At 51.6% G+C, this 27,166-nt stretch overlaps 12 protein-coding genes across 12 annotated transcripts; 6 read left to right on the plus strand and 6 right to left on the minus strand.

Annotated features, from left to right (window-relative positions):
• Positions 1 to 1,008: 1,008 nt before the first annotated feature.
• Positions 1,009 to 2,730, minus strand: BDV14DRAFT_205305 (putative oxalate decarboxylase; the record flags this gene model as incomplete). The annotated part of the gene is made up of 7 exons (XM_073774694.1): positions 1,009 to 1,154; positions 1,216 to 1,720; positions 1,781 to 1,901; positions 1,957 to 2,024; positions 2,078 to 2,249; positions 2,296 to 2,401; positions 2,448 to 2,730. 7 exons carry the CDS (start codon positions 2,728 to 2,730, stop codon positions 1,009 to 1,011), a joined length of 1,401 nt encoding a protein of 466 aa, XP_073622749.1.
• A 1,908-nt stretch (positions 2,731 to 4,638) lies between these two features.
• BDV14DRAFT_183989 (F-box protein) lies at positions 4,639 to 6,400 on the plus strand. The gene is made up of 4 exons (XM_073770444.1): positions 4,639 to 4,970; positions 5,023 to 5,075; positions 5,134 to 5,371; positions 5,430 to 6,400. The coding sequence occupies exons 1-4, from the start codon at positions 4,674 to 4,676 to the stop codon at positions 5,967 to 5,969; spliced, it is 1,128 nt and encodes a 375-aa protein (XP_073622750.1). The 5' UTR covers positions 4,639 to 4,673; the 3' UTR covers positions 5,970 to 6,400.
• Positions 6,401 to 6,612: 212 nt separating this feature from the next.
• On the plus strand, positions 6,613 to 8,404 carry BDV14DRAFT_183991 (alpha/beta fold hydrolase). The gene is made up of 2 exons (XM_073770445.1): positions 6,613 to 6,682; positions 6,753 to 8,404. The coding sequence occupies exon 2, from the start codon at positions 7,165 to 7,167 to the stop codon at positions 8,134 to 8,136; it is 972 nt and encodes a 323-aa protein (XP_073622751.1). The 5' UTR covers positions 6,613 to 6,682; positions 6,753 to 7,164; the 3' UTR covers positions 8,137 to 8,404.
• Positions 8,405 to 8,533: 129 nt separating this feature from the next.
• BDV14DRAFT_212116 (ABC-2 type transporter-domain-containing protein) lies at positions 8,534 to 13,359 on the minus strand (the record flags this gene model as incomplete). Its single annotated transcript, XM_073776241.1, has 8 exons — positions 8,534 to 8,957; positions 9,029 to 10,118; positions 10,174 to 10,486; positions 10,552 to 11,478; positions 11,525 to 12,112; positions 12,158 to 12,609; positions 12,674 to 12,756; positions 12,803 to 13,359. 8 exons carry the CDS (start codon positions 13,357 to 13,359, stop codon positions 8,534 to 8,536), a joined length of 4,434 nt encoding a protein of 1,477 aa, XP_073622752.1.
• A 539-nt stretch (positions 13,360 to 13,898) lies between these two features.
• On the plus strand, positions 13,899 to 15,963 carry BDV14DRAFT_212117 (uncharacterized protein; the record flags this gene model as incomplete). Its single annotated transcript, XM_073776242.1, has 6 exons — positions 13,899 to 13,940; positions 13,987 to 14,356; positions 14,414 to 14,874; positions 14,926 to 15,077; positions 15,132 to 15,665; positions 15,723 to 15,963. The coding sequence occupies 6 exons, from the start codon at positions 13,899 to 13,901 to the stop codon at positions 15,961 to 15,963; spliced, it is 1,800 nt and encodes a 599-aa protein (XP_073622753.1).
• A 106-nt stretch (positions 15,964 to 16,069) lies between these two features.
• On the minus strand, positions 16,070 to 16,943 carry BDV14DRAFT_193470 (RTA1 domain-containing protein; the record flags this gene model as incomplete). The annotated part of the gene is made up of 2 exons (XM_073771780.1): positions 16,070 to 16,722; positions 16,772 to 16,943. The coding sequence occupies 2 exons, from the start codon at positions 16,941 to 16,943 to the stop codon at positions 16,070 to 16,072; spliced, it is 825 nt and encodes a 274-aa protein (XP_073622754.1).
• A 455-nt stretch (positions 16,944 to 17,398) lies between these two features.
• BDV14DRAFT_205311 (uncharacterized protein) lies at positions 17,399 to 18,890 on the plus strand (the record flags this gene model as incomplete). The annotated part of the gene is made up of 2 exons (XM_073774695.1): positions 17,399 to 17,464; positions 17,544 to 18,890. 2 exons carry the CDS (start codon positions 17,399 to 17,401, stop codon positions 18,888 to 18,890), a joined length of 1,413 nt encoding a protein of 470 aa, XP_073622755.1.
• A 37-nt stretch (positions 18,891 to 18,927) lies between these two features.
• Positions 18,928 to 20,725, minus strand: BDV14DRAFT_183997 (aspartic peptidase domain-containing protein). The gene has a single exon (XM_073770446.1). It carries the CDS (start codon positions 20,473 to 20,475, stop codon positions 19,108 to 19,110), a length of 1,368 nt encoding a protein of 455 aa, XP_073622756.1. The 5' UTR covers positions 20,476 to 20,725; the 3' UTR covers positions 18,928 to 19,107.
• A 627-nt stretch (positions 20,726 to 21,352) lies between these two features.
• BDV14DRAFT_158424 (uncharacterized protein) lies at positions 21,353 to 22,155 on the minus strand. Its single transcript, XM_073766704.1, has one exon. The coding sequence runs from the start codon at positions 21,882 to 21,884 to the stop codon at positions 21,411 to 21,413; it is 474 nt and encodes a 157-aa protein (XP_073622757.1). The 5' UTR covers positions 21,885 to 22,155; the 3' UTR covers positions 21,353 to 21,410.
• On the plus strand, positions 22,156 to 24,211 carry xanC (transcription factor xanC). Its single transcript, XM_073766705.1, has 3 exons — positions 22,156 to 22,449; positions 22,508 to 23,041; positions 23,120 to 24,211. The coding sequence occupies exons 1-3, from the start codon at positions 22,426 to 22,428 to the stop codon at positions 23,645 to 23,647; spliced, it is 1,086 nt and encodes a 361-aa protein (XP_073622758.1). The 5' UTR covers positions 22,156 to 22,425; the 3' UTR covers positions 23,648 to 24,211.
• Positions 24,212 to 24,633: 422 nt separating this feature from the next.
• BDV14DRAFT_193472 (fumarylacetoacetate hydrolase family protein) lies at positions 24,634 to 26,017 on the plus strand (the record flags this gene model as incomplete). Its single annotated transcript, XM_073771781.1, has 3 exons — positions 24,634 to 24,985; positions 25,038 to 25,379; positions 25,440 to 26,017. The coding sequence occupies 3 exons, from the start codon at positions 24,634 to 24,636 to the stop codon at positions 26,015 to 26,017; spliced, it is 1,272 nt and encodes a 423-aa protein (XP_073622759.1).
• Positions 26,018 to 26,085: 68 nt separating this feature from the next.
• BDV14DRAFT_212122 (SDR family oxidoreductase) lies at positions 26,086 to 26,959 on the minus strand (the record flags this gene model as incomplete). Its single annotated transcript, XM_073776243.1, has 2 exons — positions 26,086 to 26,628; positions 26,699 to 26,959. The coding sequence occupies 2 exons, from the start codon at positions 26,957 to 26,959 to the stop codon at positions 26,086 to 26,088; spliced, it is 804 nt and encodes a 267-aa protein (XP_073622760.1).
• Positions 26,960 to 27,166: the final 207 nt, after the last annotated feature.

The raw sequence follows: 27,166 nt of genomic DNA on the forward strand, positions 1-27,166 counted from the left end.
AATCCGTCCGAACCATGAACCTAGTCCACATCGCCGAGAGCGTACAAGTTCTCCTTGACGACTGCGAGGTGAAGCATGAGGATGGGAAGGGGTATGTTGGTGGAGAGTTGAAGCATACGGCTGATACGTGGCGGGTTAGCGTTGTGAGCGATGCGAAGTGTGGTTCTTGAAAATAGGCGGAAACACCGACTTTTCAGGGGTGGTGGTAGTGGTAGCCGAGTAGTGTGCTATGGAATGGTCTGGTAGTTAGGTAGTTAAAACCCGTGTTATCGGGATTCAATATTGTTTTCTCTTCATTCCTTCAGGGCCGGATCTCCTATATACCATATCACATCAAGGTTTCTTTTTGTATTGTTACTCACTCCCTGACTTTCATTCCTGCCATCAAGACACTCGTCAAGCACCACATGCAAGAGTCAACCAGCGGCCTAGATATCCATCTACTGTACGACGACCGACAGGATGGACGCGTATTAACGAACCGACGTTGAAAGAATCTATAGAAACCAGGAGCTCCCGACGATATGGGTATGGTAGGGTAGTTGTTTGTGTATCAAGAAACGCTCGGCATTCTCTTACCTTTCTTACGTTGAACCCCTACTAGTACGTGTCTTGTGGGAATCACTTTGTATAGGGCATTGATGGATGCCTTCATGTTTTGCTTCATCAGGAAGCTTTGAGTCCCTACCTCGAGCGGTAATTGAGCTGGGTAAAGTATAGACTTTGATTTTAAGTCAATTTAATTGCGTTGAACTGGGACTTCACTAGCTCCTAAATGATAGTGTCGATGACTACGATTTTCAAGCATAAGGACATTTAAAAGCCAAGATCACACTAGATGAAAATCCCAAGCCATCCATTCATATCTCATCATTTATATACTCAGCAGACAAGACAAAAATGTCATTTCCATGTAGCGATTTCTCCAGTGCAGCTGTCAATGACAGCGAGTGATATCTCATCGATCCCAATTGTTGTCATAGACAGCCGTTTCCATCATACTCAATCCTACTCAGAGAGTGTCCCGTTGCTCGGCGCCGCAACAACAAACTGCTTCTCGGGCTTCAACTTGTTCAGCGTAGCCTGCGACAGGCTCAGGGTGTCGCCGACGATTTGTTTATCGGTAGAGCCGAGCCATTGGCCAAGGGCGATATCTATACAACCATTATCGTTAGCTGCGATATGTGAGGAGGACACGGTAAAAGTTAAGCATACCACTAAAATGATCCGCCTGAAGAACCTCCAAAAATACCAAGTCTTCATCCCCAGTATTCTCAACATAATGGCTATGCGACTGCGGGAAATACCCAACATCACCAGGATGAAAGTCAAACGTCGTCGCGACATTTGGCGCCTCAATAAGCGTTGCCCTTCCCTGCCCACGAATAAAGAAACTCCACTCGTCGCTCGTAGGGTGCCAGTGGATCTCGCGCATGGCGCCGGGATGCACGGTTACGATTGCCGCGGCGAAGTTGTTGGCGGCTGGGAAGGTCAGGGGGTCGACGATCTTGACGCTTCCGCCGGGGACGATGTGGGCTGGTTGTTCGGAGAAGTGATAGGAGTAGGTGCCTTGCTTGGGGATGGGACCGTCGGGGGTACTGATGTTTTGTTGGGCTATGTCTTTTGGTGCGGGTGTGCCGGGAAAGATGAAGAGTTCGCCGTCGGGTATGTTGTCCCAGGCGGAGATAGGGAGGTCGAAGTTTTTGCTTAGGACTTCTTTCTAAACACAGATGCCTGTTAGTATCTCCAAGATACGAAATAGTGGACGTATAAGGCCTACCGGGTTATGCGCGAAGATCTCGCTGGCAAGGAAGGTATTGTCTTCGGAGAAGGATCCGTCGTCGAAAACAAGCATGAACTCGACGCCGCCCTCGAGAGCCTGGATAGAGTGAGGTACGCCACTGTTTGGTCAGTAACTCTCCTCAAGACATAATGATATGAAACAAGTTGACTTACGGAGGGAAGAACCAGACATCTCCTTCGGTCACGTCGTCAATAAAGGTCTCACCATCCTCGTTCACAGCCTGTTCTCTTAGTTTCAGTCCGTAGTAACCATATGAGAGGGGATTAAAGATACCTGAATACGACACGAGCCATTCAAAACAAGACTCCACTCGCCTGCAACGTGCCAGTGTAGCTCGCGGTAAGCGTTCGCCTCAAGACGCATGTCCACACCAGCCATTGCTGTAGCCCCAGGCATGACGACGACATTCTCTTGTCGGGACCATCCGGCGCCGTCAAGGCCTAGTCTGTTGAATGTTAGAACGGGTTAATGCGGGTTGGATGGCCACATACTTGGCTTTGCTCAAAGACATGGGCCAGTTGGCGTTAATTGTCTGGCCATGGTCCGTCCCAGGCGGCGCCAACTTGTCACTGTTCTGGCGGTCGAGGGCCGCATTGCCTGTTCCTGTCAGTTGACGCAGTCAAGAAACTCGAGGTATACTTACGAGGACCGGGGTCGTCTCCTCCAAGAGATCCACGGATAGGCTGCGGGTTCTCAACGTTGGAGAAGTCGAGATATGTTCCCAAGTCCTTGTCGTCTGTTTGGCCTGGCACGAGGGTGTATGGGATCTCTCCAGTGGGCGGCGCAAGTTTGTTATTTGGAGAATACCCAAGGAGGTCCTCTGAGCCTCTCAACGGAGGGTCCGGCTGCTCGCGCTTCGGGAGGGTGGGCGCGCCATGAGCCAACGGCAGGAGGGCAAGAACGGAAAGGGCAATCGTCGACTTCATGATGAGGAATTGAGATGGAGGGTGAGGTACAGCAATCATCAAGCAGATGGGGTCGTACTCTGAAGACGTATTTATACTCGTCCCTGATGAGATGAGGGGAAGATCAGACTCGTCCTACCTCCCCTGCCACTGAGGTAATTTTCGTGAGGAGAAACCATGGTTATCAGCCCGGCCTCGGAGCTGAGCTCAACAGGGCTGCCGGCTGACTCGTCTCCAGGAAAGCAACGCAGTTCTCACTCGGTGCTATGGCCGAAGCGGTATGAATGCGGGGACAAACACTTCCTCCCTCCGACGATCGCAACGCCTGCTGCCTAGAGGAGTACAGAAACCAGGATATAATCCTGGTCTGAGGGGGTGGAAAGCGGCGTCATGTTGAGGAATAGGCATAGCGAGGCGCTGATCGTGGGTACGCCCCGGTGGGCCGTGAGCGTGCAGAGGAGCGTGGACCGGAGGATGAGCGCGATATGCAACCAGCCCAAGCTTTAGCCAAGGAAGTCAAGACTTTAACTCGACCGGACTCTGGACCCGGATGAGTCGGCATGTCAGCAGCTGAATGTCCCCTCACGCGGAGGTATGTCCCGCTGTTGCACTGCAGGTGATCCCGGTCTAGTCGGTATGCGAATGCGCCGTTTATCTTATAGGAGGATATTAATACTCATTGACAGGGCTCTCCTCACGGGAGGTCTTCTTGAATGAAGAATTGTATAGGATCTACATGCGGAAGACGTACAAGCCTTGACTATCACACGGGATATCGCTCCACTGCAGCAAGAATAGCCATGCCTACTCCGTAGTTTGATGCTTGGCCTGGTTAATGAGATCATGGACTGAAGTCCCCGCACGATAGAGGGGAAAGTTACTGAGACTAGTCTGGATTGCTTCTATTTCTGGTGGATTCTGCAGCTTCCACAAGGTTGGAGTTGATGGTAAGGCCAGCTCCACTCTAGGCAACTGTTTTCCCCGATGCGTGGTTTTCTAGAGAATCTAATTGGCTGATAGAGGACCGAATAAACGGTCGTACTCTGTAGGGCTGATGGGCCTTTCCATTCTTCACGTCTCGGTGGTCGGCAAAGACCGAGATGATAAATCGCATCGTCGCCGGAGTAAGCCAACTCAGCTTATCGCCAATCTCGCTCTTTTCTTCTTCTGCGATTCTCTCACAAAATCCAAGGAATTGTTCTAGATCATAGACCATCCTGGAATTGTCAAGCTGTGGTGTGGTTGAGCTTGGCTTGTGGTCATCTGGACAGAAATATATATTGTGGCAGCAACAAGGTCTGGTGACAAATCGTACGATGCGTACTTTTACCTAAGTGAACAGCAAGTGAATCTCACTGACACCTTTGAAGATATGATTGATGAGTTAAACACTTTATGGTAACTTAAAACCACCATGAATGCCTGAGGACAACATCTTCACGATCGGATCCATCGGCATCAGCACAACAATGAAGAAAAACAACCCTTTAACGGTCGGAAACCCTAATTCGCCTCTGAAAACCCACCAGATCGCAAGATTCAACGGCTGCATGACCAGAAAACCCAGATTCGCCATCAAAATGGAGCAAATACACCGCCTCTCCTGATCATTTCTCCAGAATCCGAGACAAGCGCACTAGAAGCAACAATGGACTGACCGAGGCTGAGAGACTGCGGACGGGAGATGCCCGGAATGGCGGTCTGCTCAGGGGTTGGAATGCTCAATTGCAGTCTGATTGGTTAACTGTTCGAATTCTTTTGCCCCGTGTGGATCTAGACAGAAGATTATTGGCTGGGCGCTCTCTAAATTTGGTGTGATCTTCGACGGGTTGGGATTTTTGATCTGTGGGCGATATTTGTATCGATCAGGTCTTTTAAGGGCACTGTCACTTGTCACTGTCAATCTTTCTTCTATTCTATGCATTCCATTCAATCGTTCTATACATTCGTTAATTGAAATCGACATGGCCTTCGACTGCTACTGCGCCATCTGCGGCGTTGGCTTCTCTGGCTTGCGCATTGGCACGCCTTCAGATGCGACGGCCGAGCGAAGACAACAATATGTCCAGAGTATCTCGCGGTCGCCGGACGGCGCGAGATACAGAACACCAAGCGATGAGGAGTCAATTCACAGCTATGACCCACGCCTCGTCGATTCGGACAGTATAGCATGGACATCCAAAGTCCACTGTTTGGGACTGCACGAAGTCGAGGGAAAAACCACAGCATTCGTTTCAGGACCTGGATATTACTCTGATGCTGTAAGTCACCTTCAAGCTTATCTATAAATTGAACAAAGCTAATAATTACCAGGGCGAAATGGCCGTTAAACTAGGCAATCGCATCCAAAGAACATACTTCAGCTGGTGAGACCATCCACTTTCCCTTCTGAAGAGAACTGCTCTAACGTATCTCCGCCTAAAGCTACGGCTTTGGGACGGATACTTCGCCTGGCCCAGTGATCCCTTTCCACTGGTGCTGCTTTGAGATTCTCCTGCGCTCATTGACTGGCTCTACGGATGTCAAGAACGTCAATCTGGATGTTCTCTACGACGCTATGATGAGTCTATGTAATCAGGCTGGGTCAGCGCTGCGATTGAACTACGGTGAGGATGTTGCGCAGGGGCAGGGGCAGTATTGGCGGTGTTTGCCTGGTGTTGAGGTTCGTTCCCCCCCCCTTGCATGCAATGACTTGGTAATATGGAGCTAATGATGCACAGTACACCGTCCACCACCCAACAAACACACCCATCTTGACATCGTTCTTGAGATCACAAGTTCAGCTGAACAAGTCACTCCACGTCTCATCGAGCCCGTCAACATCAACACCAAAAGCAGGAATTGACCTTGGAACCCGGGAACTGAAGAACCCCTTCAGTACCCTCCCCGCAGAACTCATCTACCAGATCGCCTCTTTCCTCCCTGGAGAGTCTCTGAAGAACCTCATACAGGCCTCACCATACATCTACGCCCTTACAAGAGACGACTACTTCTGGCGCCGCTTCATCGAATCCGATATGCCGTGGTTGTGGGAGGGAGATGTACTGAGGAAATCCAAAGCAAACATTCAATTGGAGTCGACGAGCGATGAGAACTTGGATATTGAACTCGACCACAAACAAGTTTACATCTGGCTTAATGCGATTACGAAACCGAGTTATGGGATGGAGAATACGGAGATTATGGGCATTGCGAATCGGAGGAGGATTTGGGGGGCTTGTGAGGATGTTGTCAAAAGCTACCGGGGGCTTTGCCAGTAAGACTGGCGAAATGGGTATGGTGAAGAGTTTTTTCGAATGCATATAACGGCGTTGTTTGGGTATAGGGCATTATGGTTTCCAGTTTCGTTGATCGGGCGTTAGCGAGTGCTTTGCCTACGGTATTGTCGCCAACGCCATCACCTCTCAAAAGCAAAAGCAAACAAGCGGAAATTATCATTGCACATGGCGTCTGGGAAGCATATATACCTCTATATAATCTTAATACCCAATAGTTCTACACCTCTCAATCTTGATTGAACTCCTACGTGCGATTGCTACCAAGTAGCTGCACCTGTGTACCTACCTAAACCCTAGGTACTACCTATGCGGGACACGCTCTCCCCACGAGAGAAAAAAAAGACCACTGAAGCCTTGTTTCCCGTGCGGCGTGCCTGCCTTGAATGGGGACTATGTATTCACATAAAGTAGATATCTGGAGATAAACTAGCATCTACCTACTACTGTTGAATACCAAGTTTGAAGGGAGGTATCTTTGAGGCGTGATTGGGGCACGCAATTGTAGATTATGGTTGCATGACCACCATCCAATGTCTTCGCTCGATGTTTAGGTTGCATCGGCCCATCTGCTACTAGATCTTATTTTGAGCCTAGATTCTGACCTTGACCTAGGTACCGGGGCTATCACCTTATGCGACGCCGACTCCCGTCTGATTCTGACTCTGACTCCGACTCCGATCACGACCACGGGAAAAGTAAGCCAGGATGCAAGTGTGCCCGGGCACACCGGCATCCTTAACTCCCGATTCTAACGAGATATAATAGGTGCATGACTAGATTTCCTTTTCGGGCCCCTGCGGCTGAGACCGAATTTTGATTCTTGGAAGCTGAGCGTCTAAACCATTGAACTAGGGCTAAACAGGCTAAGGCGAGTGGGGTGAAGCTTGGTATAACAATTTACGAAATATATATGAGCTGTCCATTGGAAGGGCGTCTCAGCTGAATGCAGGTGCCTGGGAGGAGGATACTGCCCCGCTCAGCTGAACATCTCGACAGTCCACAGTACCTATCAAGGTATCAAGTATTGACCGAGGTCTAAGCGTCATCACTATATAAGGTGGGATGCCATGCACTTGGTTGCAGATAACCAGAGAGTCTCACGATTCCACATCCAGAAACCCTCTACATACCTACCTCCTTGACATCCGCTGGCATCAAATCAAACATCGCATCCAAAATGGCCGAAATACAATACATGACCCTATCCACAAAACTAACCGCAAAACTATCCTACACCTTCCACCCTCCAACAACGCCCACGCCCCCTCCAACCACCCCGAAGCTGCTAGTCTTCCTAAACGGCCTCGGTCTCCCCCAAACATCCTGGTTCCCGGCCATAACACAACTCCAAGAGTCCCATTCCCACTCCCCCAGTCTCCCAAGCATCTTAACATACGACCGCTACGGCCAAGGCCAAAGCGACCGCGATCCCGACGACGCCAATGCACAAGATCCAAGTCACGGCCACGACTGTATGGCCGTTGTATCCGATCTCCGACAATTAATTTCCCAGATCGCAGCCGAGAACCTGGGCATTAACGAAAGTCAAACGGATAAAATCCAACTTATCTTTGTCGCGAATTCAATCGGATGCGCAATTGCCCGTCTCTACGCGCAGACCTATACTAGCACCGTAGCGGGGATGCTATTGCTCGACAGCGTCCTCGCGAACTCAGACTTCGTCTCTGTATACCCTGACCCTGACGACGCAGAGTTTGACCCCTCTCTTCTTCCCTCAGGCATAACAGCCTCCGACATTCGAACCGAGCGAGAAGGAGTCCGAAAAATATTCCACCCGTCTGTGGGAAGTAAAGAGGGTCTTTCCCGCTCCAACCTCCCGGACTTGCTTCCTTCTTCTAGCAGTCCAAAACTCACGGGTCCGAATGGCGGGACGTGGATTACTGTTGTTGGGCATGATCCTGAGGCCTTTGTTGAGGAGAGCAGTAGGATGGGGAGAGTGAGGGAGTTGACGGGGAAGTATGTGAATCCATTTTGGAGGAAGTATAATGAGGGCCTTGTGCAGTTGACGGAGGAAGGACGCGGGAAGGGGCCAGTGATCGCGGAGGGCGCCGGGCATTTTGTGCAGAGGGATAGGCCGGATTTTGTTGTTGGGGAGTTGATTGAGATACTGGGGAAGGTAAGGGAGTGAGAGATGGGATTGATTTTTGGATAGTGGACATGGATGTATGTGGCAGGTGTAGGTGGGTAGGTAGAGGTAGGTGAGGTGAGGTGCGTGCAATCGAATGAAGTTGTATATGTCTAAACTAAAACTATATTATATGTCTAAAATCGGAGCATATATAGCCTCTCTAAAGGAGAAGAAACAAGAAAAGAAGAGAACAATCTAGTCTAAGAATAAAAAAGAAAGACGAGCATCAGGCAGAGAAATGCATACCTCCACTGCTCAAGGGACAGCCTACAACTGGCGTTTCATCCCATCCCATCATCATACCCCGATGCCCTTTCTACATCCACCCACACCCCCAACTCAACCCAACCCAACCAACGACCTCATACTCCATACCCCTGACTAGGAAAGGCTCAGCTCACGCCGACTTCACCTTAGTCTTACTCCCCTTCGGCACTCTCGCCAACCAATAAACCCCAATAGCAGCAACCACATTAAAAGCAATAAACACCCACATGAGCCCAAAGTTCCTCCACGCATCGCTCCAATAAGAACTAACGCTCGCAAGGAAGTCATCTGTACTCGCCATAGCGCAGTACGCGCAGTTCTCAGTGGCATCTGGATTCTGGATTGAGCCCCCCGCAGCCTTCGCGAAGGGACCGAGGTACTCAGAGCACGTTAGGTTGTTGGGTGGGTTCATCTGCAGTGTTTCGATGGAGTCGCAGACCACGCTTGTTCCTGAGATTGCGGTCGAGAGCATACCTGATACTAGGTATGTGAAGGGGGAGACGCGGTACATGAAGATCCAGAAGCCGGGCATTGCTTCGGGGGTTGAGACGACACTGGTAGCACAGCATTGTTAGCTTGATCGATATTTGGTATGGGGGGTAATGGGGCAAAGGGGACTACTCACCCGCAGAACAGCAGCAGCAGAGCAAAAATCAAGTTGGCAATGTTACCACCCGTCTCAGCATTCTCAACACCAGCAATAACCATGTGCGCGAAGGTCGAAGTAAACCACAAGAATGTAACCAGGAAGAGGAACATAAGACCCCCGCGCTCATGCACGGCATCAGTAGGTTCCGCATTCCTGTACAAGCCAACAGGGTAATACCAGCAGAAGAACATGAGGATTGCAACTAGCAGGTTCCACGGCAATTCAACAATGATGTTCGAGGCCATGAACACGCGCCACGAGTACATCTTTGACGGCCGCTCGCGAACTTCATAGATTGCGCGCTGGGTCACGAAATTAGGCATGATTTGCTGAACCAGGTTACCAAAGATCGTCATTAGCATGAAAATACTGAACATTTGGTTCTGGAGACCCTGTTGCGAGTTCTGGGCGCCGTAGAAGGAGAACCCGTTGTAAAGTGCTGTGAGGATGGAGAGGACAATCTTGGAGTAGATGTATGACGGCGTTCGCCAGTACTGCGAGAATACACGGAGAAGAGTTTCCTTCAGCTGGACGGAGGTAGGGGCAGCGAACTCCTTGTACTCTATTTCGGAAGCTTGCTCCTTGGGCTTCACAGACAGAGTCGACTTCAGTTCAGCGAGATGATCGACGACAGCTTGCTTCTCGGGGCTGCCGTTCCAGACCGCAGGCCAATCAATGTCGCTGTGGGAGCCTGGAGCTGCACCGATTACATCTAACATCCATTCAGCGGGGTTCTCGCCGTCAGTGATGGCGTGGCCGCCGTTGCGTTCGAAGTAGCTCGTTAGGATGGAGGAGTTCTCGCCGACTTCGCCGAAGTAGACCGTGCGGCCACCTTTGGCGAGGAAGAGGAGACGGTCGAAGCGCTGGAAGAGCATTGCAGAGGGTTGGTGGATGGTGCAGAGGATGGCCTGGCCGTGGTTTGTCAACGTCTCGATGAGGTCGAGAATGGACCATGATGTTTGACTGTCAAGACCCGAAGTCGGCTCATCGAGGAAGAGAAGCAATTGGGGACGGGCAACCAGTTCGACGGCGATCGTGAGACGCTTGCGTTGCTCAACGTTGAGACCTACATCAAACATTAGCATCAACATCCCTTAGGCAAGAAGGAACGGTATACTCACCAACACCAGGCACACCAACAACTGCATCGGCGTAAGTCTGCATACCAAGCAACTCCAGAACCTCATCTACATAGTCAAGCTTCTCCTGCCGGGTGAAGTGCGCGGGTTGTCTCAGCAGAGCACTGAATTGTAATGCCTCTCGCACAGTCGAAGTCGGCAGATGTACATCTTGCTGCTGGACGTAGCCAGTCTTGCGTTGGAACGAGTCATCGCGAGGAAGACCGTCGACGAGAACCTCACCGGTAACCACGCCCATGGTGACTCGAGTAGCCAGGACATCGAGCAGAGTAGTTTTTCCGGCTCCAGAGACACCCTATTGAAGTTAGCATGCGCATCAAACAGTTAAGCGGACACTAAACAGGAGGAATGTTGACGTACCATCAACGCCGTAGCAGTACCGGGCTTAACCCATCCATTAACATTATCCAAGATCCGACGAGGCTCGCCCTTAATAGTGATATCGTAACACAGATCCTGCCATTGGAAAATCGCTTTCTGCCGCTCAATCTTCGCACCGCTGTGCTCAGGGTTCGAGTCATCATGAACAGGCGCCGTTGCACTGACTTCATCGTCATTCGTGATCTTGGGTTGATGTCCACGACGGAAAACAAGCACTTCACCCTTCGAGACAGCCTCGGTAATGAACTCCGTCGCAGTGAGGTAAACGAACATGAAGAAGATCATGAATGCAAAGATGATACCGACGTTACGCCAGATATGCGAGGCATAGTATTGATACGCTGTAGCGAGGTATGCGTCGCCGTCGATGAATGGCGAGCCCACTGTTCCGGAGACGGTACTGCAGATTTGGTTCTGGGGGCTGACGTCCTCGTAGCCTGGACCGGAGGGGACGAACGAGGCACAAGGGAATTGTCGGCTGCGGAACTCGTTTACCATGAAACCTTCAAAGGCATACGCGATGGGGTTGATGTAGTTCATCCAGCGAGACCAACCGAGCATGTCGCGTGTTGGGATAATGAAGCCGGTGTAAATGACCAGACCCAGGATCAACAGTGCAGCGGGGACCAAGGCCTGAGCTAGCGAGCGAGACATTGCACCAAAGGTTCGGAAGACCATTGACATGGTAAGCGTAGTGATGATTGAAAACAGCCAGAAGGTGAAGTACGCGCCAGGCTCCCTGCGCAGGTTGGAAAGGAAGTACAGGGGCAGGTTGAAGGTGATCGAGTTTGCGACTTTATACGGGATGTCAGTAAGCATGGATGCGATGGCCTCGGCGAAGGGGTGATAGAAGGCGTATCGCGATTGCTTTTCGACGATCGGACGTTGCGCGTAGAGAGTGAGAATCTATCTGGTCAGTTATGCTCTTTTCAAGGTAGTATGGTTCACTCACTTCCAAAGCACTACTGAAAGCACTCAGCAAGACAGCGTAGAAGAGCAAGACACCGCGAGAGTAGAAACTAGTCGTATCACCGGGCATGTTGTAGAAAACACTACCAAGGATCAATGAGAGTATAAAGTTACCGATGAGCGCCGTAGTGGTCAAACTGGCATCACCACGAAGTCGTTGGAAGCCTCGAACAAGACAGAGCGAGACCTGTTCATAGACCGAAAGAGTGTATGGGGATCCGGCGCGTTGTTGCTTGGACTGCATCAAACGACGGGCCTCGCCAAAGTTGGTCAAGGCCTCGCCGCCGACAGGGTACTCTTGGTCAAAGGTATCAATCTCCAAGAGCAGACGAGCACATTCGGGACTGTTGCGCCATCGCTGGGCGAACTCGACAGGCGTGCGAGGCACCTTGTCCTCATATCCTGGGCGAACTCGTCGCTCGCTAGGGCTGGTCAGGGAGGTCAAGAAATCGGCAGTGGTCTGGCGCGGAGGACAGACAAAGCCCATATCTTCGAAGAACTTCTGTGCCTCGCCGGTGCGGCCAAAGTAGATTTGGTGACCTTCATACAGCACGACTACTTTGTCAAAGACCTGGAAGAGTTAACTATGCGCATTCAACCCGATAGGGTAACGTACATCGTATGCATTCTGCGAGGCTTGGTAGATGGCAACGCAAGCAGTCGTTCCCGCGTACTTGCTCATAAGAGCCAGGTTCTTACAGAACTCCAAGGCGTTGGCGCTATCCAGACCTCTGGTACTGTTGTCCCAACACTGCAGCGGCGCTCCACTGAGGATGGCTTCGGCAATACTGACACGCTTGCGCTCACCTCCACTGACTCCACGAACAAAGTCATTACCAACGCGAGTATTGAAAGTGTGGCGAAGTCCAAGCATGGTCATGACGACGTCGCGAACGTGAGATGCATAGTCGGCACGGCTGAGGCCAGGGAAGCGTGTACGAGGGGCTCTCGCGCGGGCGGCAAATGTCAAGGTATCACCGACGGACAATTGAGGGAAATGTACGTCGGTTTCGGCGTTGAAGATGGCTTCACCGCGGAATCGCTTTTGCATGTCGTGGGCGGAGATACCTATGAGAACCAGAAGTTAGGGCACCTAGTCTTTTGAATGGAGGGCTCAAGCGGGCAGAAATACCCTGATAGTTCATATATGTGTCATCAGAAGCACAGATACCATTCATCTCGCCGGCGATTGTCTTGAGGAATGTGGTACAACCACTACAACCATTAGATATTCCCTGATGCAGGAGGTAGTTGATCTCACCTTCCAGGACGACCCAGCACCAACAGCATCTCGCCGCTCCGGACCAAACCATTGAAGTCGTGGAGAATCTGGACCTTCTGAAGACCAGACTTGGTCAGCTTCCGGAACAGTCCCCCGACGCTGAGAATCGCATTGAAGACATCCTTCTGATAGTCTGTGGGACTACCAAAACCATGCACTCGCAGGTTCTTGAATGCGACACCAGCAGTGCGTTGACGGAAGCGCTCTGGGTCGCTAGCTTGAGCAGACAAAAGATTCCGAATCCAGTCCTTCACGCGAAAGGTAGAACTGTCAGGGTGCAGTGCCGACTCCTTGTTCTCTTCGAAGAATGGGTTGGCTGTGTGGGTAGTCGAGAAGCGTGTAGATCGACGGGTCAGTTCGCGGGCCATGTGCTCGATCTCCTCCTCCAGTCCTTCTTCCGAGATTTCCTCATCTTGTCCCTCGGCCTTGGTGACACTCGATGCGACCGTGTCTGTATCGAAGCGATGGCCAGTTTCCTGTTCGGTATAAGGCTGACCCTTCTCGCCCTGGGGCGGAATTCCACCAAAGACAGACATCCTGACGGCAGTCTTGGACTAGGTATCAGGACGTAAGGGCTGTCAGCGAGGGGTTGCGGACCTTGAAAAGGATCAGCGAGACCAGGGGAGATCTCTTTAATCATCATCTCGGACCGCAACATTTTGATTCTTAAGCGGGACCAAGACATTCCGAGCAGCACCGAGATATCAATTAGCAATCAGGGACCGTTGCAGGATAAGTATCAGATAGTACAGCCCGGGTGACAGCTGGGCCGGCGTAATACCGGTGGACCTGCCATATAGAGAGACATGTATGGCCAGAAGAGCCTCAGCCCCGAAACCAACTGTAATACAGCCGGAAGGAAAGGGCCCCGGGGCGTATTTTGCTATCGATATCGGTAGAGAGCATTACTGGCTGATATGCTAAATTGTACCCACTGTCTCCCGCCGTTAAGCCGCAGCTTTCCCTGACCGACCGAGTCTGGACTTCATTTTCATTCTGCAGTGCTGTATTGTTGTCTACCTCGGTGCTACTAATTACAAGCCCCATGCCGAGTTGACCAGAAGTAGTGTTCGCCATGAACTCCCGAGGCCGGATCGAGAAGTTGCGGACAGACAAGGTACGTAATGCCCCGTTCATTCCTCCTTTATACTGACGTGGTTCAGGCATGTCGATCTTGCCATCGTCGCAAAGTAAGATGCGATATGAACGGTACCAATGGCTGTCGAGCCTGTGAACGGCGCTCGTCGCCTTGCATTCCGGCCAGCCCAAAGAAGAAGACAGGGACTAGAGACCCAGATCTCTTTGCTGGCTTAACTTCTCTAGAGCCGCCGAGTGGTGCAGATAAGTCCTTCCAGAACATTGTTCCTCTCTCTTCGGAAATTCCCGTGTTTGAGGAGCCCTTTGCACCTTCCGCGGTCCACTTCGACCTCCCTCTCCATAGCGGTCATATCGTGGACGAGACCCTGAGCAACCCTGACCCTCTGTCCTCATTGTCTTGCTTTACACTGCCTAGATCACTCGTCAACGAGCCGCGTAAGTAGCTGTCTATCTTCTAATGCTTTTTACTCCATTAACTCACCGACTATACAGGTTCACATCCGTTCTCAATTTTCTCCTCAGCAGGCGATCAATGGCTGCAAGATGCGGTTGGCGACGAACCGCTCGACTGGAACCTCATGCTACCTTCTTCAATTGGCCCTGATCTAACAGATGCGGACTTCCACTCCTCTTTGCGCCGCCAGTTCATTGCCCTGCCACCAAAGGATGAAGCTCGGCGACTTTTGAAGACCTACTTCGAGTCCGTCAATCCTTTTGTCCCTACATTCGAGGAGCATGAAGTCATGTTACACTTTGAACAAGACTATCCCATACTACCAGAGTCATCTGCTGAGAAATGGGCGTGCCTCAATGCCACTCTCGCTGTAGCCTCTTTGCTGGATCCAAATTCTTGCTCCAAGGCGTGGCTATACTGGAAAAATGCGACCATGTCCTGGAGCGCATTCTTCACCCACACCCCGAGTTTGTTATCAGTCCAGGCGTTGATCACAATGGTGAGCTTCATTAGCACAATATCCTTAGAGGAAAGGCTAACAAATTTCAAGACAGTTTATTTGATTGGTACTTTCCACAATAATCTGTCTAGCACAATGGTCCCAATGGCCGTCCGCACGCTTCACGGACTATCTCCAGCTGAGATGAGCATCTCCCGCCAGGCTCGCATGGTCTTGATGATCACTCGGGCTCTCGACATAGAGTACGTTTTTCTCTTTTGTCCAATCTTGATCCTCTCTGACATTGTTCTACCTAGTTACGCCCTGCAGGTCGGCACGTCACCTGCCTGCCTCAGCTTGGGTGAAGCCGATGACACAGATTTCCCAAGTGTCCAACTGTTCGATTTTTTCGACGCATTCTGTGGTCTAATCCGTCTGAAAGAAGATATCTACCGCGCTCTGTACTCGCTATCCGCACAGGATAAGAGCGACTCCGAGGTTATTTCCCGCGTTGGTGAACTGGACGCCCGGCTGGAGCAGTGGAAGGCCAATATTCCAGCAGAGTATCGTCCTGGCCATCCCGACGCCGCTCACACTATCAAAAGAGGAAATTGTGCCTTGGTTGTACACTTGCAACTCTGCTATTATAACTCCCTGTTGACAATCCATCGCCGGACCATTCCCTGTACCAGCGCTTTGTCTATGCAACTCGACTCTATCAAAAGTTCCAACTTGACATTCCGCTCTCCAAATCCCCGGAGTCTCGTCTCTGAGCGACTTTGTACAGACGCTGCCCGATCCTCTTTGAAGTTGGTGAAGCATATTCCGGAAGATAACCCACTCATTTCCGGGTAAGTCGGGACTCGTTCGTGCTAAGCGCAGTTGCGTGTATACTGATTAGTTGACAGGGTCATGGTTCATTATCTTGTTTTCGCGCTGAAGCTGCTAGTAATACTGATTGTGCAAGATGCGCGAAGTCCGCGCGCTCAGGCTGATATTATACTACTGCGGGAGATGGAAGATGTGCTGTCAAATATCTGCGAAAGCAGGAAAGATCAAAGCATTCTAAAGCTCATTGAGTACTGCGTTCAATACCGCCAAGTTGCCGAGAAGGCTGTCAAGCAAGCTCTGCCAAAGACTGTTGGCTGAGACGATGAACGGTCTGAGCCTCTGATGCGAATGAGATTCTATGGTATATATGTTGGACTGCTGCCCCTCAGGATAGGGAACTGTCTCAAGGTCCATCCCGCTGCCTTTATGCTTTGCTCTGATAGCCCCCTATACTCATCACCTGCTCCCCCAATACACCCTGCCTGATGGTCCCCGGATGCCACCGGCCCCAGATAATCATGACTCCCAGCATCAGAACCGCATCAAACACATACAATGGCCACTCGTGGCTAAGCAAATATCCCGTTTGCCCCCCGGCATATTCAATGACGCGGAAGATCGACCGAACCATAATCAACACACTCACCGCATACAACGGATACAAGTGCCTTCGCCACATTTCCTCGCGCGCAGTTGGCGCTCTGCGCATGCGCATCTCAAACACCACCGACGTGACCATGAAGAAACCAAAGATCACAATCTGCACCATCAAACCCCCGATCACAATACCCTTTGCCATATTAGCCATGCCGTCCATGGCCATCATACCCGCGCCGCTACCCTGGACAAGGAATGAGACAACATCGCCAGTCACAAATGTCGTGGTGAGCCAGCGGATCGGGATAAGAGCGTACTTTTCGGCCTCGACGGCGCGCATTAGTCGCTTAAGGAACATGTAGATCGAGGCGGCGTATAGAACGGGCGCGAGAAGGATGAAGATGCTTTGAATGATGTAGGGCATGAGTTGGTCCGTACGCTTTGTGCATGCCGCGCGAGCACCGTATCCGATGACTTGGACTGAGACTCGTTAGAATATAGAATCATAGAATGATTATAGAAAACATACACAAACCACCAATGCAGAACGCGATGCAGAATTTTGCTTTGGTTTTCTTTGCCTTCCAGCAGTGAAAGACCGTTACAGCAAGAAAGAGAAGGAGGAAGATGACCGACGCAGCAATAGAGGGGACATATTCCCACAGGTAGTAGTTGTCGCGGAAGGGTTTCAGTTCAGCCATGTTGATCTCGATCAACTATAGCCTTGATAGAATGTTGAATAGACCCCGAAAGTCTAACACCTCTTCCATACTTATATCTGTCAGAATCAGAGCAACATCTCTATACGCGTATAGATGTGCCAAGGGGAATCCATACGGAACATGGAACCCGATATGTGGGCCTCTCTATGCGCACCAATCGTTCCTTCTGCTGAATAGCCCAAACCCACAGTGGCCAGTGCATACGCGGACAAATTCGCCTTTCATTTGTTAGAATTTTTATCTCCTGCTGCGCTATCTCTGGAGTTTCGACTAGAATCCTGAACCCCAGGTATACTCCAGGCGCCACAATTCCTGCCGCAGATATCTCGAACTCGTATTTCCTTGCACTCTTGCAGATTATTTGCCCATTTCCTATACGCGTACTCTTCTCGCCTCGCCACTCATCATTCGTCACGCGTCCGGTTTCATTTGCCATGGCGCGCCGAGCACACAGAAAGTCACGCAATGGATGCCTGGAGTGTAAGAGGCGGCATGTTAAGGTATGTAAGCACTTTATTCCACCTAGTTAGAATATACTTTGTTCTCCGGCTGACGGACCCCCCCGCTTCTCCGCTTCAGTGCGATGAGCGGCGTCCTATCTGCTCGAATTGTATTTCGTCTGAGCGGGATTGCGAGTATGGGAGTTGTATCGTCATTGCGCCTCCCGCTGTGAGGAGGCCAAACCCTCGGTCCCGGAGCGCAGGGCCGACTTCCACCACGAGGCTGTCAAATTCACCTGGAGTGCGGACAGACACCCTTACGCCAAGTTCGATCCCTTCTCAGGCTCCGTCGCCATTCCAGAGCCAAGTGTACACCCAATCACCAACTCCCGGCCCCTTCTCCGGCGCTGGTCCTAGCACTACGCCCCAGCCTCCCGAAGATGCCCCCGCAAACATGCTCCACGTCACACTATTGCAGAACCTCCTCTCAAAAACACACCTTACATTCGACCCTACAAGGTCTCTACCATGGCTAAGCACCGTCTTTGGCTCGCCCGTGATAGCGACGCCGTACCTCATCAATGAGCTGTTGGCGTTTAGTGCGCTGCATATGAGTATCTTGTCTACTACGCAGAAGGAGAGGGAGTATTATCATTACCACGCCGCACATCTTCAAACACATGCGTTGGGTTTGTTTAAGGAGGGGGGGTTCTATGGTGTAAGTACAAGTGAAAGTGGAGGAGAGGGAGAGGCAGGACAGGACACAGACTCAACCTCAGCAATCCCGCTCTTCCTCTTCTCTTCCGTACTAGGCGTGCATATGCTCTGCGACACATTAATCTACCACACAAACACATTCAACAACGACAACGACTTCGAATCCTTCCTATCAAGATTCACGCACTACCTCCGCCTCCACACGGGCGTCCGCGCAGTCCTCCGCTCGCGCTGGTCAAGTCTAACCTCAGATACATCTCCCCTAAAACCAGCCCTGGACATCGGGATGAAAGTCCACAACCCCAACCCCCCTTTATCAGCACACCTATCGCACCTCCTATCCCTGATACTCTCCTCAAGCCTTGGACCAGAGTTGGAGGGCGTGTATAAGCAGGCCATCGAAACACTCCAATCCTGCGCCGACGTCGCGTCGGCAAAGTACAAGGACGAGGGCCACGCGGGGATTAATGGGCTGATTTCGTGGCCTGTTATGGTGGGCGTGCCGTTTATTGAGACGCTTGAGGATAGAAGGCCGGAGGGGTTGGTTGTTTTGGCGCATTATGCGGTTCTTTTGTATGAGTATAGGGGGAGTTGGGTCTTTGGGGGGAGTGGGGGGTGGATTATTGGGCAGGTTGAGAGGACATTGAATAGTAGGGTTGGGGAGGATTGGGAGGAGTGGTTGAGGTGGCCGAGGGGAGTTCTTGCTGGGGATACTCAGAGGGATCAGCGGCAGGATGGGGATATGGATGTGGATTTGGGCAGTGTTTGAGGGTGGGTTGGAGTTTGAGTTATGGAGCTCTGCGGTTGCTTGTATACCTGTCTATGGATAAATAGTGGAGTTATAGGTGGTATCATTGCTCAAACGTAATATCATGCAAGATCATGCAAGATCATTATATACAATATGCAATGCAACGGCATATATACACGTCAACATCAAACGCATCAAATTCACAACCCCCATCATCCATTCTTCATTTCGGAATCTAAAACAACCCCTGAAGAATCACAACAACAGCACCAAGGGCAACAAACTTGCCAACTCCAACACTACCCAGGCTCATCGCAGAACTCTCCCGTTCAGCAAACCTCATCTCCGAATTCCCAAAGTCAAAGACCGCAACAACATCCTTCAAAAAGCTCGCGCCGAGGATATACAGCTCCGTCGTATTAGTCAGGTCCGTCTCGTCAGTAGCCATTTCCAGACCTCTGTTGATGGTGCTAATGCACACGTCGTTACCTGACGTATCCTGGCCAGCCTTAATGACAAGGTCAGCGGGGTTGAGCGTGAATGTCATTCCGCCCAACGTCACGGAGAAATCAGGGGCCGTGACGTCGCAGCTCTCAAGGAGGTATCCCTGCGTCGTGTCATCATATGTAGAGGGCGTGCTGAAGAGGGCGTTGTAGGAGTCTGCTACGGAGCGGGGGACGTAGTTCATTGGTGCGCCCGAGTCAACGACCGTCTGGTAGGACTGTGTATATGCGTCATCGTCGTCGCCCCAGGAGATTCTGTCAACGGTTGTAGCCCAGTACGAGCGCAGGCGGGTACCGTTTGCAGCGCGCGTTTCGGCGGCATCGTAGTACTCTGCTGGGACGGTGGTGAAGTTACTCGCAAGGTTAATATTAGGAAGACCTCCGAGGACCATCACGCCGCCGGGCCCGCTCTCATTATCGGAGTCGAGCCGGTCAAGCGCAAGCGAGAAGTAGGGCTCGATAAGACCGCGCTGGTACATATTCACGAAGAGCGGGGTGTATGATTCGCGTTCGCCCTGGTAGGTCAGGTTGTTTTCGTCGATTGTGCCGTTGACTTCCCAGGCTGAAGTGAGGTATGGGTATGCGAGACCGAGAATCCCGCTTGCGCCGAGTCCCATGGGCGTTGACCAGTTTACCAGTCCGAAGCGCTGATCTGTTACCGTCACACCACCGAGCTCGATATCCTCGTAGGCCATCAGGCCACGCGCGATGCCGGCGCCGTACGCCGCTTGGAACGACTCATTTGTAATGCGCTCGTAGGTATTGCTTTCGCCGAGGGTGTAGGCTGTGTCTTCGTAGCCGCAGATGGACTGGGCGACGTTGATCAAGTCGTCTGAGAAACTCGTGAGGCCGACGCACTCAAAGTCGTCTTCGATTACGAAGGTGTCGCTGCTGCCGGTGTCGACGAGGAGGTTAAAGGTTTCGCCGCCGATTGTGACTGGTGCGTGAAATCGCGAGCCGTACAGGGTTGCGCTAAGTTGGATCGTGTGGGAGGCGGTGTTTGTGGTGGTATTGTTGTTTTGGCGCACGGCGAGGTTGCGCGGGACGTTGAGGGCAAGAGCACCGGCCAGAAACTGGCTGGCTAGAATAGCGTGACGCATGTTTCGGTGTGAGTCAAGTTTGTTGGGTTGAAGGAGCCAAAACAGCGGCGGCGCAAGAAGTTAAATAGAACAACTAGGCAGCCGCCAATGTGGGGGCCAAGCGCCCGATCGGGGGAGAGTGAGGCTGTACAAGTCGCACATCGTTAGGGCTGGGAAACATCTGATGGTGAGGAAGTACGGTAGCAGCACACTGTTTCGCATCCTGTTTCATGGCTCTGACCAGCAACAAACAAGAGAGAGAAAAAAAAAAAAGAAGCCTTTAAGCAGCACAGAGTCTGACAACAGTCGACAAACGTTTGAGGAAGCAAGTCAGGGTCTGTGATCGGTGGAGAATTGGTGGAAATTCGCCGCAGCCCCTATTGGCTTACGCTCTTGGCCCCTCGCGCTTACACTGTACAGGGCTGAGCAGGTGGCGGTGCTCGCAGTCACCTGCTTACACTTGTCTCCCAAGGCATTTTTAGTAGTCTTTGACAGTGTTATTGTTAGTTCTGAGGAATGTGTTCAGTACGGCCCCGGGCGTGGTACAAATCCCTGTCGGAGGCCGACTGCACGCATATCGCCCGGCATGCCTTGTTATCCTCCAACTCACCGAGACACTCGCCTGTCTTGCGCGTCGCCAAATGTACCCCAAATGTCGTTGCGGGTACTCTTCTTATCTCATGTGCAGGGAATGATCCCATATTAGGGTTTCCGCGTCATCCGGAGTCCCTCGCCCTCGCCTCTCCATTGCTTTTGCCGACGACAGCAAGAACCATTGAGACCGTTTACCCATTCAGGGTTGGTCCAGATTTCGAAATGCACTGCTCTTGCTGCCAGTGAGTAACGAGTACCCGGTTTCGCGTTGAAATTGTATCACGCGTCCGTCGAGCTTGAGCTCAAGAGCGTCTCCTTCGGAAGGCGCAATTCTAACCCTGAACTCCGGTCGCACCTTTCTGCTACTCTACTATCAACCGCTCTGAATCGCTCTTTTCATTCAAGAGGCCCAGGCGCTCTCGGGCGCGATATTTGTCGCCGTGGTATACCCACCCGACCGGGTTCGTACCGTTCGAGAGCCACGACCCTTGCAAACTTACGCTCGATGTGCCAGGCCGATCAAAAGAGTTGCAACGAGACATGGGAGCTGTGCGACGTATGCAGCAGATCTTATCACCTCTCTTCAGTAAACCCTGGTGTCGACGCACAGTCCTCTCGAGCGTACTTTTGCACTCGCGGTAGGCTCTGGAGACGATCTTGACCATCCATTCCTTCGCTAAAGCGACAAAAGGCCGACGTTGGCTGGGTATACACATTCCTAACCATATGTATGACCGCGTATGCTGCCAGACTGTCCGCTTCAAGATCGCTTTCGCCAACCGAGACATGCTGGTGGCGTGCTGAACGAACCGATAGCGGACCACCGAGTTTGTCATATTTTCTGATATGATGAATCACTGGTCAAGCACCCGATAAGTCCCGCCTCTTCTCGCCTTTGCTGGCCAAGAGGCATTGGTCTAGATGTCTTCAGGGCGCACGGCAATGCCAGGATCCGGACAAGCTCATTATCTTCGGAGACCAGACTGGTCTATCGCTGTTGCCTTGCCACTTGGGCTACGATACGAAACATCAGTATAGCCTCTTCTATGGCCTCACCTGGACTTGATGATGGACAGTGTTCCTTCAAAGACGGATTTTCCGGCTCGCGGAAAGCGTTGTGGTCAATAACTGGAATCTTCTACGGCCATCCTCCTACGGCCATTCGTCTGCCCCCTTCACCTTGCGATTCACTATCAGTCTCTCTTCAACTGCCCATGTTAACACCCTTCTAATGTACGCAAGATGAGGGGTCCCTGCAAGCCCCTCGCAGTATCAGCCTGCTACACCCGATATCATACGCCAACCACCTCAGCTACTCGGCGGCCGTAAGCCAGCCACCAGGGCACAAGATTGACCTGACATCAAACTCTGACCAGGATGAAGACCTCCACTGACCTCAAGGTACCAGAGACTCCTACCTTTGAAAGGCCTATATACTCACCTTCAGCAACATAAATAGAAGATAAACAATTCGCCCGTCCAATTGCAATTTCACCCGCCGACCAGTCAGCATCGGCCTTTGATGACCTCAATGGCTGATTCGCGTCAAGCCTGGTGCGCGTCGAGCACCTGCAGTCAACTCGATAACCTACATAGTGCTCTGTACATGAGAGCTAAACATAGTATCCTAGCCTTGGTCTGCTCCCGCCTAATCTTGACAGACCTCCGGCGTCGTACAGCAACCCCCCAGCACCTCTCCACCCACCCAATCACCTGGCTCAAGCACACATGGTTCATGAGCGATGAGGGCACTGCAGCAGGCTCCGCCCGGAGATTGAGCATCAGATGGGGGTGCGGTGGGTGGCACTCGGCCTGCGGCACAGGTTATAAGTACTCGGACTGGCAGGACTGCTGCTGCACTCCATTTCTTTCATACCAGATGTCAAGATGCCTTCAAAACACCATACCCCAGAGCCCGAATCCCCAGGTCATGGGAAACAAGATCCCACGGAACGAAGGAGGTTGCAAAACAGATTGTCACAGCGGAACCACCGTACGTTTCTTTACACAATTCTACCATCGCTTTAAACAAGAACAATAAGACTGATTCAACGATTTATCAGGCAGGAAGATCCGCGATCGCATTGCCAAGCTCCAAGAACGAGTCATCGCCAGCGAGCTGCGTGCTGCTGCGACCCTGCATGGCTGGCATACTCCGTGCATCCCCTACGAAGTGAAACCGTCTCCGTCCTCGTCTTCGACCTCATCGTCTGTCTCGCTACCACCGCCCTCCTCAACCCCTCCTAACGAGCTCCAATGCCCGACAGCCTCGTATAACGTTGGGCTAGGCGCGCTTCCCCAAATACCTATGCTCTCTACACCCGGATACGACGAGGCAGGTCCTGTCGGTCCGCTCGACGGGAGTGGCACGTCTAGTCCTACCAATACTCAGTTTGTTCCGAGTGATACTATCGGCGCTACAGCTGCTGGAGCTGTCTCCTGCCTTCCAGGACAAGGAATGGGTCTCGGACTTGATACAATGCAGCTGTGTGAGCAGTGGGGCTTTCAGGGTTCTATTTATCTTGCTACCGGTATGTCTACCCTCTATTCTTGCACGTTCCTATCATTACGTTTTCGCGTCTATATACACCAATACTAATGCATCATCTTTAGAAACCTCGCTTCCGCAAATTCTCCAAACACTCGGGCCGTCCTCAAATGCAATCATTGTCCTCCCGTCACCGGGGTATACCGGAAGCACGCTTGGTTATACGAATCCAGGTCAAGTGGATATGAGCATGTGTCAGTGCCAAGGACTCGGGTGGATGAGTTGTCCCTTACACTCTATGGGATAGGATCCTGTAATTGTGGTGGTGTACAGAGGATATTGGGATTGTTCTGGGGGTCACAGTGCGCAAATATATATATTCTTGCTCCGGGGCCGAATACTACCACTGAGGCTTATCTGAGATCTATGAATTTGCGCCCGTACAAAACCCATGCTGTTTAAGTCTCTCCTTTCACACTGTAGCTAGACTAGGACCGTCTAAAAAGCTATGCTCGTTATCCAAAGACATGCCTACATCCTAATACCCAATACCTAGGTTATGACTCGAGTTGTGCTAGGCCCAATGACTCAGCAGGTTATGCACGTACAGTAATGCAACAGCATCCCCCTCCCACCTCATTCACCTGTCTTTCTATCCCCTTTAATCATTTCCACCTCCTATCAACGTCTAAAACAGTCTGTCTCCTTAAATGCCCCCAACTACCAGTAGACGCTCTCTAGTATGAGTGTCGCAGCTTTTTGCCCGCTGAAAAGCTCAAAACCCTCAACGTATTCGACCAGGACGCCTTCAATCCGGATCAACGCCATGGAGCTCCCGGTTCACGCTGGCCGTGTCCACCCACTAGGTTACCCAGCACCATCTCGCCAAGAATACGAGCTGCAAAGTACTGAAAGCGCGGCTTCGGAATGAGAACTGGGATTGTCATACTCCAAAGAGAGAAAGCACTTGGAGATCGGGATGTGGACAGCCGATGGATGGACGATGGACCGAGGGTATACCTACCTACCTACATACGTACATAAGGGACCAGTGCTCCAACCGCAATGCTACCGGGTACCACATTAACAAGGGAAAAATGACATCTCCAGCGTATAGCCACCACTTCTCCCTCAAGAACCTTCCCTACGGAGTTGCGTCTTCTCCCGCACACGGGAAACAATGCGCGACTCGGTTGCAGAACACCGTTATTTTTCTCGGTGCATTGCAGGAAGGTGGATTTTTTGAAGATGTTGATGGTCTTCCGGAGGGTTTATTCAAGAACGAGACGTTGAATGATTTCGCTGTCCTGCCGAAACCAGTGCATGTCACTGTTCGGATTTGTCTTCAGAATGGGTTGCGCGATGGCCTTAATATCGTTCCTGAGAACGCGAGGGCTAATATATCGGCTGTGACGTTGCACTTGCCGATGTCAATACCTGCGTTTACTGGTACTACTCCCCTCCTTTTACCCGTTGAAGCATAAGACTGATAGTAAAAAAGACTTCTCCAACTCCCTGCACCACGTCCAAAACGCCGGCCGCGCAATCCTAAACGACCCCAGCCCACCACCAGGTTTCTTCCATTTCCCCATAGGATATACCGGACGCGCATCGACGGTTGTGGTCTCAGGGACACCGATTACACGGCCAAATGGGCACTTTGTTGATCGGTCGAATCCGGTTCCGAAGACGGTGATTTATGGGCCGTCCCGTGCACTGGATTATGAGATGGAGTTGGGTGTTATTGTTGGACGGGCACGTGGTTGGGGAGAGGGGAAGGGGGTAAGTGCAAAGAAGGCGGAGGATTATGTTTTTGGGTGGGTTTTGGTTAATGATTGGAGTGGTTTGTTGCCCTATTCCCTTCCTTGCCTTGTCTTGTAGTATACATGTTGACAACGCCCAGCACGAGACATTCAAGGCCTCGAAATGGTCCCTCTCGGCCCCCTTAACGGCAAATCTTTCGGAACAAGTATATCGCCTTGGATCATCACGACAGAAGCACTAGAACCATTCAAAGCCGCTGCACCGGAACCTCAAGCTAACCTCGCACCCCACATGCAAGACGAGGAGAAGGGGAACTACGATATCATCATGAAAGTCGAGATCCTGCACAACACCACAGAAACAGAACCATCGCACACCGAAGAAGGTAAAACAGTCTCACCCATCGCAACCAGCGCCGCAAGGGAACTCTTCTGGAGTCATCGCCAGATGATCGCGCACCTTACGAGCTGTGGATCGGATCTCCGGACTGGTGATTTATTGGGGACAGGCACGGTTAGTGGATCTGTGGATGGGAGCTATGGGTGTCTTTTGGAGAGTACGAAGGGTGGCAAGGAGAAGGTTAGACTATCTGATGGGAACGAGAGGGTGTATCTCCTTGATGGGGATATCGTGCGTATGAGCGCTGTTCTTGGGGATGAGGAGTCGGGGGTTGGGTTTGGGGAGTGTATTGGGGAGGTTAAGGCTGCTGTAGTCTAAAGTAACCAAATGCCATGCATCAATTCATTCGTTTATCAAGCTATATTCCTTTTTACAAAAACATGTGCTCACCGACAGGTATACCCCCCATCAACAATAATATCCGTCCCCGTAGTATACGTACTCGCATCACTAGCAAGATAAAGATAAACGCCCTTCAACTCCCTCGGATCCGCATCCCTCTTCAACGGCGTCAAAGAGTACCAAGCCTCCTTCATCTCAAACGCACAGTCCCCACTCATAGCCGTATCAATATACCCCGGACTCACACTATTAACGCGCGCAAAATCAGCCCATTCAACAGCCAACGACTTTGCAAGCTGAATTACACCGGCTTTGCAAGCGTTGTAACTCGCCTGCTGCTGCGGGAAGTTCACGGCGTGTCCGGACATGGAGGAGGTGAAGATCAAGTTGCCGAATCCTTGCTTGCGGAAGATTGTGCCTGCTGCACGAGCGCAATAGTATGCACCAGAGAAATCGATGTCCACGACGCGTTGGAAGTCGGTGATGGATTCGTCGAGTCCGCCTGCCTTTGAGGGGATACCGGCGTTGGCGATCATTACGTGTAACCCGCCGAAGTCGGTTACTGCTTGGGTTGTTGCTGCTTGCACCTGCGCATCACATGTACATTAGCATCCATCCATTTATTTCGAGGAATTGGTAAGGATTGTGTGTACGCACCTCCTCGAAATTCTGCACAGCAACCTTATAAGCCTTTGCGCGAACCCCATAATCCTTTTGTAGTTGCTCCGCGAGCTTATCAGCAGGCGAGGAGTTATACCACAGTGCAATATCTGCGCCGGCCTCTGCGAGGGCGCGCGCGATCTCGTAGCCTATGCCGCCTGAGGCGCCGGTGATGATGACGACTTTGCCGTGCATGTCGAACATCTTGAAGACGCTGTCGGGAAGGGAGGGAGCGGGGCGTTTGATGCTTTGCGGCATGGTGGCGGCTTGGACTGTATGGATAGGGTAGGGTATGGGAGAGGAGTATGCTAGAGAGTGAGATGGTGTTTCGGGGCTGAGAGGGTAGGTTTGAAAGCAGAGGGTATCTATGTGAAGCTGCTGTAGACTTGGAGGCCTATGTGCTCTTTAAAGACTACATAGTTGTTCACAGGGTTCGCATTATTCACCCCTCGCTGGCCCCGTAGT

Source organism: Aspergillus stella-maris, assembly GCF_047715825.1.
Source record: "Aspergillus stella-maris strain CBS 113639 unplaced genomic scaffold BDV14scaffold_93, whole genome shotgun sequence".
NCBI classification, from domain to species: Eukaryota; Fungi; Ascomycota; class Eurotiomycetes; order Eurotiales; family Aspergillaceae; genus Aspergillus; species Aspergillus stella-maris.

What these genes read in the sequence shown, in the direction of transcription:
- BDV14DRAFT_183989 (XM_073770444.1), top strand. Translation starts at nt 4,674, where the DNA reads ATGGCCTTCGACTGCTACTGCGCCATCTGCGGCGTTGGCTTCTCTGGC. An exon ending in CTGGATATTACTCTGATGCT is followed by an intron (nt 4,971 to 5,022) that starts GTAAGTCACCTT and finishes AATAATTACCAG; the next exon opens with GGCGAAATGGCCGTTAAACT. An exon ending in GGTGTTTGCCTGGTGTTGAG is followed by an intron (nt 5,372 to 5,429) that starts GTTCGTTCCCCC and finishes AATGATGCACAG; the next exon opens with TACACCGTCCACCACCCAAC.
- BDV14DRAFT_183991 (XM_073770445.1), top strand. Translation starts at nt 7,165, where the DNA reads ATGGCCGAAATACAATACATGACCCTATCCACAAAACTAACCGCAAAA.
- BDV14DRAFT_183997 (XM_073770446.1), bottom strand. Translation starts at nt 20,475, where the DNA reads ATGCGTCACGCTATTCTAGCCAGCCAGTTTCTGGCCGGTGCTCTTGCC.
- BDV14DRAFT_158424 (XM_073766704.1), bottom strand. Translation starts at nt 21,884, where the DNA reads ATGACAAACTCGGTGGTCCGCTATCGGTTCGTTCAGCACGCCACCAGC.
- xanC (XM_073766705.1), top strand. Translation starts at nt 22,426, where the DNA reads ATGAAGACCTCCACTGACCTCAAG. An exon ending in AGACCTCCACTGACCTCAAG is followed by an intron (nt 22,450 to 22,507) that starts GTACCAGAGACT and finishes CAACATAAATAG; the next exon opens with AAGATAAACAATTCGCCCGT. An exon ending in ATTGTCACAGCGGAACCACC is followed by an intron (nt 23,042 to 23,119) that starts GTACGTTTCTTT and finishes TCAGGCAGGAAG; the next exon opens with ATCCGCGATCGCATTGCCAA.